Below are 12,404 nucleotides of genomic sequence, written 5' to 3'. Positions count from 1 at the left end.
AGTGATCAGTATGATCATGTGTCTAAAAGATAACTTATATTTTGGTAAATTTTCTGAATCTTTATACACATAATTTGTAACATCCTTATCATAATTATTTTTAGATAAAAAGCAACACACTTCTTGTTGTTGCCATAGATATTGGGACAACTTCTTCTGGATGTGCCTACGGTTGTAGATATGACTATAATAACTATCTTAAAAACAAAGAGGATCATCCGACAACTCAGTGTCTCCAATGGAAGACTGACGGAGAGGGGATACATGTGATATGCAAAGCTCCAACATGTGTGTTGTTCAAACCAGATGAGTCCTTCCATAGTTTTGGATATGATGCTCAGTCCTATTATCGAACACATTCTCATAAGGAAGATTTTAATCGGTGGTACTATTTTGAAAACTTTAAGATGAAATTGTACAAGGAGAAGGTTGGTATGACACATATAAACCAGAAATGTATAAGTTTAAATCTGAAACGATAACACTAACTAAGTTTTAGGGCTAGCTTAATATTGGTATTGTTAGAGTTTAAGTCATTAGGCTCAAATAGGAAATATTTTTTTTTTATTTTGTCACATTTATCACTCCTAATGTTTCACTCTTCTAGCTTTAAAAAAACAAACATCCACAATTTCGCGTGTCCACGACTGAAATAATCTAAACGTCTGTTTGTGAATGAGATTTCTGTATTCGAATTGCAATCTGGAGAACTCCCATGTTGATTAGAATAACAATTCTCTCTGTTTGCAATATTGTTAAGCCCGAATCCTTCCTTGTTTTATTTATCATCAGACTTTCATTGTGAGCAGTTGTATAAGTATTAGATTGCAACAGACATTGGACATCTACATTTTCCCCCAGATAGATACTTAAATTATATTGAGTTTAAAATGATATGTTTCTACTCCAGACGGTTAAATGTTCAAACTTGTTAAATGAGGATTGACGAGCGATTTTGCTATTAAAAAAATAATAATAAATCAAGTGCCAATCTGCCAGGGGAGCTGAAGGCAGTGGTGAAAAATGAAAAACAACAACTCGCCTGGGTTGACATTAATTTATGTTCAAATTGTATATAAATGTATAGTTCGTATATAACCTTCGTTTGCTTTTCCTGTTCTGATTATTCAATATATTATTTCGTTGAAATTGACTAGAAATTAACAGTAAGGGAACTAACTCCGTTAAATGCTATTATTCTAACAAAATGTTATTCAGAGATTTCTCGAATTACCAGAACTGCAGAAGCAAAACACCTATCAGTTATAACCCAAAATGAAGGTATATGTACCTTTAAAAAGAAAGGTTAAGTCGGTAGGTTAAGCAAAGTATAAACTTGATAGGAATTATACAAATTATAATGGGTATATCTAACTATTACTTATAAGTCACTTTTCTCTTGTTCTTAGCCAATTGATAGTTTTCCAGACAGAATGATTATTATTTCATCGTGCGGTTCATTTCATATGAGTCCATCAATTTTGTGTCATCAACTTCTCATACTGATTTCAAACTTGATCATTAAAATGTCACACAAAATCTTCATTCCTTAATCTTTCTACTTATCGTTAGTTTAATCAATGTTTTGGTTTGACCCGGCCGTTGATTAAACCCATGACCTCCCGCACTCGAGGTGTCCACGCTTTGATGAGACCACCGTGGCCATATTCTGTTGTTAATGAACCATTATATGCAACCTAGTCATTTTAGTCTTCAATCCACTGTTATTACTGATAGTGTAGATAATAAAATATATTATTATTTGTGTAGTATAAATCAATTTACATTGATAACATTAAAAACGACCGAATGCGCAGACAAGAACATTAAACTGCGGTTATCTGCTAGTAGATTGTCAATGGTTGAGTGATGAACATGTATATCAAGAATCTAAGCGAGTTTGTAGATGATTATTTCAATAACAGTAATATGTTATTTAGTTGACTTATTTGTTACAGGACGAATTAACCAACTATACGTGGTTAAATGAATCAATTGACAGAAAAGATGGTAAATACAAAAAGATGAAAGCAGTTGATTTGTATGCAGCTGTTATTGCCTATTTCAAGGGGTTAATTATGAGTAAACTACTAACTGGTAGTAGAAAAAACGTTTTTTCAAATGATGACATTCATTGGGTTCTTACTATCCCATTTTTTGGAGATCAGAATGCTAGACAGTTAACGCGTGATGCTGCTGCAAAGGTATGTAAAGCTGTCGCTTTTTAGCTAACATAGCCGAAAGGGCCAGGTGTGTTTTTCTCATCACTTGGCGTCGTCGTCCGTTGTCGTCCGTTGTCGTCGTTAATTTTTACGAAAATCCTCTCCTCTGAAACTACTTCGCCCAATTTTACCAAAGTTGACCACAACCGTCGTTGAGGTGTTAAGTTTAAAAAATGTGTCCGATGACCCAGCCAACCAACCAACATGGCTTACATAGCTAAAAGTAGAACATAGGGGTAAAATGTAGGTTTTGACTTAAATCTCAGAAACTAAAGATATTAGAGCAAATTTGACGTCGACAAAATGTTTATCAGGTTCAAATATTTTTGTCCGGAATTTTTCATACGAATCGTCCAACTCATGTTAAGTTGCTGTCCCTGAATAAGTAATTTTGTTGTATTTGGTTATTATCTTAAATATTATTATCGATAGTGATAATTTGAACTAGAGGTAGAAATAAAGGATACAACAGATACAGTTAAGTCAGCCTCATATCTTGAGTTATATCTAGAAATTGACAATGAGGGTCGGTTGAAAACAAAACTTTACGACAAAAGAGATGATTTCAGTTTCAAATTGTGAACTTTCCATTTCTATGTAGCAACATTCTAGCAGCACTTGCATACGAGGTACATATCTCCCAATTGATACGATATTCACGTGCTTGCATTTCCTATCATGATTTTCTTGATAGAGGGTTGCTGCTCACATGGAAGCTATTAAACCAAGAGTTCCAAATGGTGCAGTTGAAATCATCCCTTCGTAAATTTTAAGGACGCCATCACGAGTTAGTTGACCGTTATGTAATAACCGTTTCACAAATGATATCGGATATGTTCCTTACGTCTTAACTAAAATCCCCTTCATTTTCATGAATGTGACCTACCAATTAGACTATTTACCGGATGTGTTATAACATTAACAACACGACGGGTGCCACGTATGGAACAGGATCTGCTTACCCTTCTGGAGCACCTGAGATCACCACTAGTTTTTTGTGGGATTCGTGTTGCTTATTCTTTAGTGTGTCATGTGTTCTATTGTTTGTCTGTTCGTCTTTTTACATTTTTATCCAGGCGTTGTCAGTTTATTTTCGATTTATGAGTTTGACTTTCCCTCTGGCATCTTTCGTCCCTCTTTTGTAAACAGCAATAATGTTCAATAAAATAAAATCTACAAATAAGCCAACATGACCGAAATGGTTAATTGACCCAACAAGGAGTTATTGCCCTTTAAAGTCAAATTAAACAATTTTTGTAAAATTTTATCAATTTTTGTGATCTTTTATGAGTCTTTTGTGGACAAAACGTGCGTCTGGCGTAAATAACAAGTTTAAATCCTGGTATTTATGATGAGTTTATTTACAATAGTCTTCACCTAAAACAACTGAGACAAATTTAAAAAAAACCTGGCTACAGATATGCATAAGGGTATTTAGTTTTTGAAAATTTGTCCGATGACCCTGTCTGCCAACCAACATGGCAGACATGGCTAAACATAGAACATATGTGAACAATGCAGTTTTTGACTTGAATCTCTAAAAGTAGAGCAAAAGTAATCAGTTGCATTATTTCATGCATCGATTGTATAAATACAGATATCATGTGAGCGACACAGGCTCCTTGCAGCCTCTAGGTCTTCTCCCTCGAATATTATACTAATTTTAAGTTAACATACATTTTTTTGATAATCAATAATATTCAATCAATCAACAGAATAAAATGAATACAATTTAAATTAGAAATGCAAAATGCAAACCTAGAGGGAGAGGATGGACAATTATCTAAATTTACTAACATATTGTTGTAGTTTGTTGTCATAATGAACTGATGGAACACAAATTAAGTATTGTTTTCATTTTATTATTCTTGAAATGAAGGGATAACAGTGTTTCTGAGAAAATAACCACGATGTAATTAAGTTAAGAATTTAAGTAAAATTATCTACCGGCCTGTTGCATTTCCGAAAACACTCGATGTCACATTTGAAATATGAAGCATCAATTGTATTTTTATACTTACATTGTACTAATTATGATTGTATGCACTCTGCAGATGGTTGCAGGTAGCTTACATCATTGTTTTTTTCTCCTTGACAATACATCACATGATACCAAATCGCCATTTATTTAAGATCCCTGATTTTTTGGAATGGGTTATTTAGTTAATTGAACACATTTTATAGTGTTTGATAGTAAGGTACATTGATAAATTTTTTGCAGTAAGTGAACTATATATGCAATTTAATTGCTGTGTTTCTTTTGTCATGGCATCAATTTTTCTTGTTTTTCTTGTTTTTTTAACTGAATAAACAAATGGTGTTTTTTTGTTTTGTAAACTTAATTAGCGGGTTCATATTTTGAAATAAGTGATGTTACGTTTATGTTCATTGTAATGTATTGTTTCATTTGTGGCTTAAGCTGGGGTCAAACATTTACGAATTTTACTGCCGTCCTTGTTAGAAGCATTCCCGATAAAAAATTGTAAATCGTGGCTAGAAATTCAAACTTTCATTAAAAATTTGTAAACACATTAATTTAACCACGAAACAATCAGATACTGTCCAGGAAAAGTCGAAATTCATCCGTTTCAATCCGAACATGTCCCGATTATCACGTTCTCAATCTGATTCTAATCCAATTTTCATCTTTCCCATGGTTGAAAACGACCAAATATATCCCGACAGAGTCCAGATTCTGCCGAATGCGATCCGACAGACATCGGACAGTGAGCAGACAGTGATTCGACGCTGACAAAGATATCCGTTAGAAAATTCATGTCATACTTTGGATGATCAGGTATTGTCCGAACGCATTCCTATCACAGTCTGCTGTACCGCATGTCAAACGGATTGTCTGGACTCGGTCGTATCGTGTTCTGTAATTTTTGGGACTTTAACGAGGGTATTATTGTCGAATTTCTTATTAATTACGGGACTGTTCCTAAACGGTTTCGTCAAAAACTGTTCGCATTCGGTATGCAATATGGACTCAATCGGTAAAAAGAACAGCAATGACAAATCTCTCCAGAGTATACCTGTTCCACAGGATACCGTCCAGAAAACACAGAACATTGTTACGATTTTGATCCGATACGGGAGAATCAGTCACGACATAATCACGATTGTACATGTATTCTGATTAAACAAAATCGGATGAGTTTCCCCAATGTTACGGGACGCACCTGTCGGGGGTGCTTTGCCGACTTCTCCGATCCGTAAGAATCTGTTACGAACGTATACTACAGCGTTCAGGCAATAATAGGACATTCCAGATCATTGATGATAGTAATCCGACTGTTTTACTTTTCGTGTCTTAGCGCTGTCTGATCTCAAACGGGAGCAATACTCGGCATTGTGTGAATGAACCCCGCATTATGTACATAATGACTTGATTTTAATGAAATTAATTTACTAAGTATATTTTTGACAAGTTGGGTGACACCATATTTTCTTTTTTCCCCCTTAAATATGTTATTAAAATTCTAATAAAATATTTCAAAATTCTATCGCATATATTTCTTTTATTTACAAAAAAATAAATACTCTATGCAATGTGTGCAATTTGGGGAAATTTGAAGCTAGACCATAACATTCTATTATATATAAAAAAAAAGTAAAATCTACATGTTGGCATTATATTATATTTGAGGACCTATTCATTGATAACCCACCTTAAGTCAAGATCATACATTTTGATTGTTTTGAGTTATCATCATTATAATATATAGTTTTGTCATAAATTGAATGTCGTACTGATTTCATCTCTTATTGAATAACTTATTCTTTAAACATTGCTTTCGAAGATAAAGGACAATGGACGATAAGGGCATTTTTTTTTAACAATCCCCAAACTTCATTCAACAGCTGTGAAACTATCACAAACCTTCTGAAAATGGAGGCATTGATGATATATCTCGTATATTTTGTTGCCAAGCAATCATTAAAATAGAAGAGACACATGTTTTAAATATGCTACACATACAGCTTACATCTATTTCAGTTTGAAATCTAACCTGTCATAGGCCGTGTTCACATTGACATAACATGCATAACTCGGTGTTGTGGTAGTGTAATTCACGTAAACTTAACACAATTACGTTCCCATTGATAAAACTCAATGTTGACGTAGTTTAAATCATGTTTTTTCTACATGCAGTCGATAGTCAATTTAGGCCTTGCTCGGATTAAGTGTACACACAACTATGTATTTAGAACATGAGTTCTACCATGCATATTTTAAGACGAACAGTTCTTTACAGATTTATTTGTCTAAACTTGATGTATTGCTTTGTTCTAAAAAAAACTTTTTGTATTAACCCTTATCAAGACTCAAAGCATCATCATTGCCAAATACATAATTTCCGAATTGACTAGACGTTCACAGAAATATTTGCCACGGGTCGATACTTAAATTTACAATTCACTTAAAAATGCATTACTGAAAAGGGTGTGTGGTATATTGTATTGTTTGGCAAGTATCTCTAATCCAAGGATTAGCTTGCTATTGACGAACTATTTTTTAAGGCAAAATCGTAGTTGTTAAGAAGTATTTACATGATAATAATTGTCATTGAACTTGGTTCAAACTCTTGACAATTTTATTCAAGCAAAACTAATGATTTAAGAAAAATACAAATATGTTTCACCTAATCATCAACTCGCTATTATATATGTCTTTTTTAAAATATTGCGTCTTTGCGAACGTTTTTACTAATGTTATCAACGCTATCACTCAAATTACTTTACAATCTCTAGTACTATACGGTATGGGGAAAATCTGAATTCAAAATCATTTTTTTTTTTTCATTTATATGACGAGAATTTTTGTTTTATCGAAAAGGGATCAGCAGATTTTTTAAGGTAAAAACCTTAACCCCCATACAAATCAATGCCGAAACAACAACAAAAAAAAACTGAAGACAGTATTTCTGCAAGGGAACTTGGTAACGAAAAGCAAATCAAGAGTCCATCTGTAGAGTGATACACAATGTCTCTCTTTTCATAAATTAATAAGTGTACATATATTCTGATATTCATACCGTGTATTCCTAATATTACCAGATTTTGTATCTAGTGCTATGTGGAGTGAAAACACATATTTACAGCTGAAAACAAAAATCAGCTGTACATAATACATTTTTTTTATTAAACTATTGGTTTGTTTTACCGCTTTATTTGTCTTTTAATTTTTGTCTCTTGTTTACGGTTATAAGTGGTTCCTCCCGTCGCAGGGATGGGAAATTACGCTTGATATTGTTTCGTTTGCTACGAAAACACGTTCGTTCCCTATACATTCGCTCTAATGGTTCGTTAGCATTTAAGTTCGAACTTTAAAATTAAACGGATCTACGTAAACACGTTACCGTTATTGTAAAGCAATAAACGTTACCAACGGTAGTGTCGTCAAGGACATTGTTGAGATCTAACAAACATGTTTAACCCCGTCGCATTTTTGCGCCTGTCCCAAGTCAGGAGCCTCTCGCCTTTGTTAGTTTTGTATTATTTTAATTTTAGTTTCTTGTGTACAATTTGGAAATTAGTATGGCGTTCATTATCACTGAACTAGTATATATTTGTTTAGGGGCCAGTTGAAGGACGCCTCCGGGTGCGGGAATTTCTCGCTTCATTGAAGACCTGTTGGTGACCTTCTGCTGTTGTTTTTTTCTATGGTCGGGTTGTTGTCTCTTTGGCACATTCCCCATTTCCATTCTCAATCTTATTGAAACGTCGCCTGAAAATTGCCAGAAGGCATGAAAGCACTAGTGACATTATTTTAACGAACTGTTATTATTTGATGTGAAATATAGTTTGCAAATTATTTTTTTAATATATATATATATATACTAGATTAAAACTGACGAAGAAAGGTAACACACGGCCAGCGAAAGCTTTTTTTGAGAGCCCAGGTGGTCGCGTGGTCTAGCGGGACGGCTGCAGTGCAGGCGATTTGGTGTCACGATATCACAGTAGCATGGGTTCGAATCCCGGCGAGGGAAGAACCAAAAATTTGCGAAAGCAAATTTACAGATCTAACATTGTTGTGTTGATGTTTAGACGAGTTGTATATACATTATGTACACAGCCATGTATCACCATCATTGATGGCGATCCGATGGATACATCTGTTGTAGAGTTGTCACTTACTCAGACGTACTTATAAATATAATTATTTTCTGTGACTGTATATTACATTAATTTGTAGGATCCTTTAATATAGATAATTTAGCTGATCTGTAACAATAACATCTTCATGCCTTATATATCATGTACTGTAGTACGCCGCTAGATTAAAACTGACGAAGAAAGGTAACACACGGCCAGCTAAAGCTCTTTTTTGAGAGCCCAGGTGGTCGTGTGGTCTAGCGGGACGGCTGCAGTGCAGGCGATTTGGTGTCACGATATCACAGTAGCATGGGTTCGAATCCCGGCGAGGGAAGACCCAAAAATTTGCGAAAGCAAATTTACAGATCTAACATTGTTGGGTTGATGTTTAGACGAGTTGTATATACATTATGTACACAGTCATGTATCACCATCATTGATGGCGATCCGATGGATACATCTGTTGTAGAGTTGTCCATTACTCAGACGTACTTATAAATATAATTATTTTCTGTGACTGTATATTACATTAATTTGTAGGATCCTTTACTATAGATAATTTAGCTGATCTGTAACAATAACATCTTCATGCCTTATATATCATGTACTGTAGTACGCCGCTAGATTAAAACTGACGAAGAAAGGTAACACACGGCCAGCGAAAGCTCTTTTTTGAGAGCCCAGGTGGTCGTGTGGTCTAGCGGGACGGCTGCAGTGCAGGCGGTTTGGTGTCACGATATCACAGTAGCATGGGTTCGAATCCCGGCGAGGGAAGAACCAAAAATTTGCGAAAGCAAATTTACAGATCTAACATTGTTGGGTTGATGTTTAGACGAGTTGTTTATACATTATGTACACAGCCATGTATCACCATCATTGATGGCGATCCGATGGATACATCTGTTGTAGAGTTGTCACTTACTCAGACGTACTTATAAATATAATTATTTTCTGTGACTGTATATTACATTAATTTGTAGGATCCTTTACTATAGATAATTTAGCTGATCTGTAACAATAACATCTTCATGCCTTATATATCATGTACTGTAGTACGCCGCTAGATTAAAACTGACGAAGAAAGGTAACACACGGCCAGCTAAAGCTCTTTTTTGAGAGCCCAGGTGGTCGTGTGGTCTAGCGGGACGGCTGTAGTGCAGGCGATTTGGTTTCACGATATCACAGTAGCATGGGTTCGAATCCCGGCGAGGGAAGAACCAAAAATTTGCGAAAGCAAATTAACAGATCTAACATTGTTGGGTTGATGTTTAGACGAGTTGTATATATATATATATATTACGGATTACAAATGTGTCGAGGTTTGTGATTGGATTACAACACAGAGATGTCAGTATATATTCAGGAAACTGCCGGGGAATATACGACGTTTTTATCCCCAATTGGAACCTCAAAAACGTCATCATAACACCGGTTACTATGTGACGTAGTCAAAAGCTATCAGACTGCCAGAGGCTCACAGAGGGAAAATAATGACGTGCTTCAGTCAATAATACATTTTTGATACAAAATCACGCATTTTACACTTTTAATACTTAAATTTAATGTTAAAAGTGTTATTATAAATTATTACATACACGATAAAATTATGTTCACAGCAAATTAGAAAATCCTTCACGTATGCCGAACATATCAGGTTGGGTTTTTCAATATATATGTGTTGTCAACAAATGACGGCACTGGAAAATAACATTAAGTCAGGGGTAATCCGTAATATATGTGTAATTCAGGTCTCAGAAAGGGTATATACTGTGACATTCCCGGCTTAGGGCTTATATCCCCTTCGCCTTCGGCTCAGGGGATATAAACTCTAAGCCGGGAATGTCACAGTATATACCCTGTCTGAGACCTGAATAACATATAATATATATATATATATATTATTTGTTTTATTCGTTGTTGTCACTGTGAGTAATATGATATTCGTTTGGTATATTAGGCTCCTCTTTTACAAGTATTAGAGACGAATGACTTGTCCTTTGATAGTTTTGACAATATTCATTATTCAGTATGTCAAAGTCATTCACAGACTAAAACCTTATCACATTTAAAATTCAATCCTTTAGCAACAAACACAGATAAAGTTACACTTTGGTTGGCGTTACTTTCACTGTTCTGGGTAATATAGTTTTGAAGTGTAACAATTAGGGATTTGCGGTTCTCATTCTTTTTCTCTACTCTGCAACAGCCGGTGTGAAATGTTGTGTGACAAGAGTCTCTGAGTTAAGACTTAGACCAGCTGGTACCAGCATTACTATCAATGTTGATAGCGCAGAGGTGGACATTTGTGATATGGTAATATAAATTTCTTTAAACAGTTAAACATATTATTATTTTTTAGGAAAGTGGTCTCAATTCTGTATTCTTTGCGTCTAATCTTTTAATTTTACTGTAGGCAAACATTCCAAATGATCACCTGACTCTGGCATTGGAACATGAAGCTGCATCTTTGTATTGCAAACGACAACAGACATATGACACAACAGGTAGTGTTAAAATACCGAAAGGCGACAAATATGTAATATGTGATCAAGGAGGTGAGTAATAGGATATTGATTAATGTGTAAAAGTACTGCAAATTCAAAAAATTTTGTAATGTTTATTTCGGGACAAAACTTGTGATAGTATCAATTCTGCAATTATAAAAACCCACATTCACAACTTCAGAACTGATAATCCTCCCTAATATTTTGCAATAGCAAGTCACGTGTTTATTATGGTGTGATCAACAGATATGGGAGATATAAATATTTCTACAGAAATTTGCACTTTACAAATCCGTTTATAACTTTGGTTTAATGTGGTTGTTGTCCTTTTGACTTGAGATTTATTTCAAATGCTTCCTTTATATTAAAGAACTTTCAAAATTATTCCTGATCATCATTTTATCATGATACACTGCAAATAAAATGCGACGATGAAAAGCCGCTGATGGTATCTATCAAGACTATTCGTGTCTTTTAACATGTTTAATTCATTTATCTTCATAGGCAGAACTACTGACATTACTGTTCATGAAGTAAAAGGAACAGATTCAGTAACAACGATTAACAAAGCGTTTGGAGGAAATTTCGGTGGAAACACAGTTAATAGGGAGATTTATGATTTTTTAGTTCGATTGTTAGGTGGGGATGTCATAAATGCTGTGAAGGACCATCACCCAGTAGAATATTATGAATTGATGGCTAATTTTGAGTGTGCCAAAGTTAATTTTACAGAAGGCACCATGCAAGTTACTGTGAGAATTCCATTTGTTTGGCTACAAAAATACGAAAAAATAACAGGAGAAATATTAAATGAAGTTATACACCAAACAACCTTCAACAATAAAATAAAGATTGTTTCGGACAAATTGAGGATTGATCACACTCTCTTCCGCTCCTTCTTTGATTATTCAATTGTTAATGTTACTAAAGAACTTGACAGACTTTTTCGTAAAAAAGAACTTACTGATGTGCAGAAATTATTTTCTGTTGGGGGATTTTCCCATTCTTCTATTCTAATGAATGCTATTAAAGAGACACTTGGGCCTGAAATAGATGTTATTATACCGAGAGATCCTGGACTTGCTGTTCTAAAAGGAGCAGTTATGTGTGGATTTGAACAAGAAATAATAACCACATGTTTTTCTTTATAAACATCCAGGAAAAAAATCACATAGATTGACAATTCAAACTTTTTGTACAATATTTTGAATATTTATGAGAGAAAAAGACAAGTGGTAAATACCTGATATTTTTAACCACAACATAGACCCTACTCGAATAAAGACGAACAGAAAAATGATGATTTTGATTTTTTTTATAACAGAGGTAATAGACTCAAAATACACTGCATCTGAGGGTAAAATGGTAGGGGTAATTGTCAGCGATAAAGCCACAAAAATTGTTACAGTTTTTTTTTTTATAATTCATTTGTCAGTTCTTCATGTGGTAATTTCAATCATGTACCACGATCTGCATCATGCACTATTTTTTTCAAAAGAAACCATTAAGGAGTAAGGCCAATTTCCTTGTGTTTTTTCAGTCAAGTTACAAGAAATCATCCATTTTATTCGTTAAA

The 12,404-nt window shown here is 34.4% G+C and overlaps 1 protein-coding gene across 1 annotated transcript; it reads left to right on the top strand.

Moving 5' to 3' along the window:
- The first annotated feature begins 110 nt into the window (after positions 1 to 110).
- Positions 111 to 12,179, top strand: LOC143043428 (heat shock 70 kDa protein 12A-like). The gene is made up of 4 exons (XM_076215737.1): positions 111 to 428; positions 1,959 to 2,204; positions 10,738 to 10,879; positions 11,333 to 12,179. The coding sequence occupies exons 1-4, from the start codon at positions 408 to 410 to the stop codon at positions 11,977 to 11,979; spliced, it is 1,056 nt and encodes a 351-aa protein (XP_076071852.1). The 5' UTR covers positions 111 to 407; the 3' UTR covers positions 11,980 to 12,179.
- The last annotated feature ends 225 nt before the right edge of the window (positions 12,180 to 12,404 follow it).

Source organism: Mytilus galloprovincialis, chromosome 8 (assembly GCF_965363235.1).
Source record: "Mytilus galloprovincialis chromosome 8, xbMytGall1.hap1.1, whole genome shotgun sequence".
NCBI lineage: Eukaryota > Metazoa > Mollusca > Bivalvia > Mytilida > Mytilidae > Mytilus > Mytilus galloprovincialis.
Note: the sequence above shows the minus strand (reverse complement) of the source record. Positions and strands in the feature narration are given on the sequence as shown.

Bases quoted from the DNA above. Each gene is read 5' to 3' on its own strand.
- LOC143043428 (XM_076215737.1), top strand. From the start codon at position 408: ATGAAATTGTACAAGGAGAAG. The intron at 429-1,958 runs GTTGGTATGACA...TATTTGTTACAG, and splicing joins TGAAATTGTACAAGGAGAAG to GACGAATTAACCAACTATAC. The intron at 2,205-10,737 runs GTATGTAAAGCT...ATTTTACTGTAG, and splicing joins CGCGTGATGCTGCTGCAAAG to GCAAACATTCCAAATGATCA.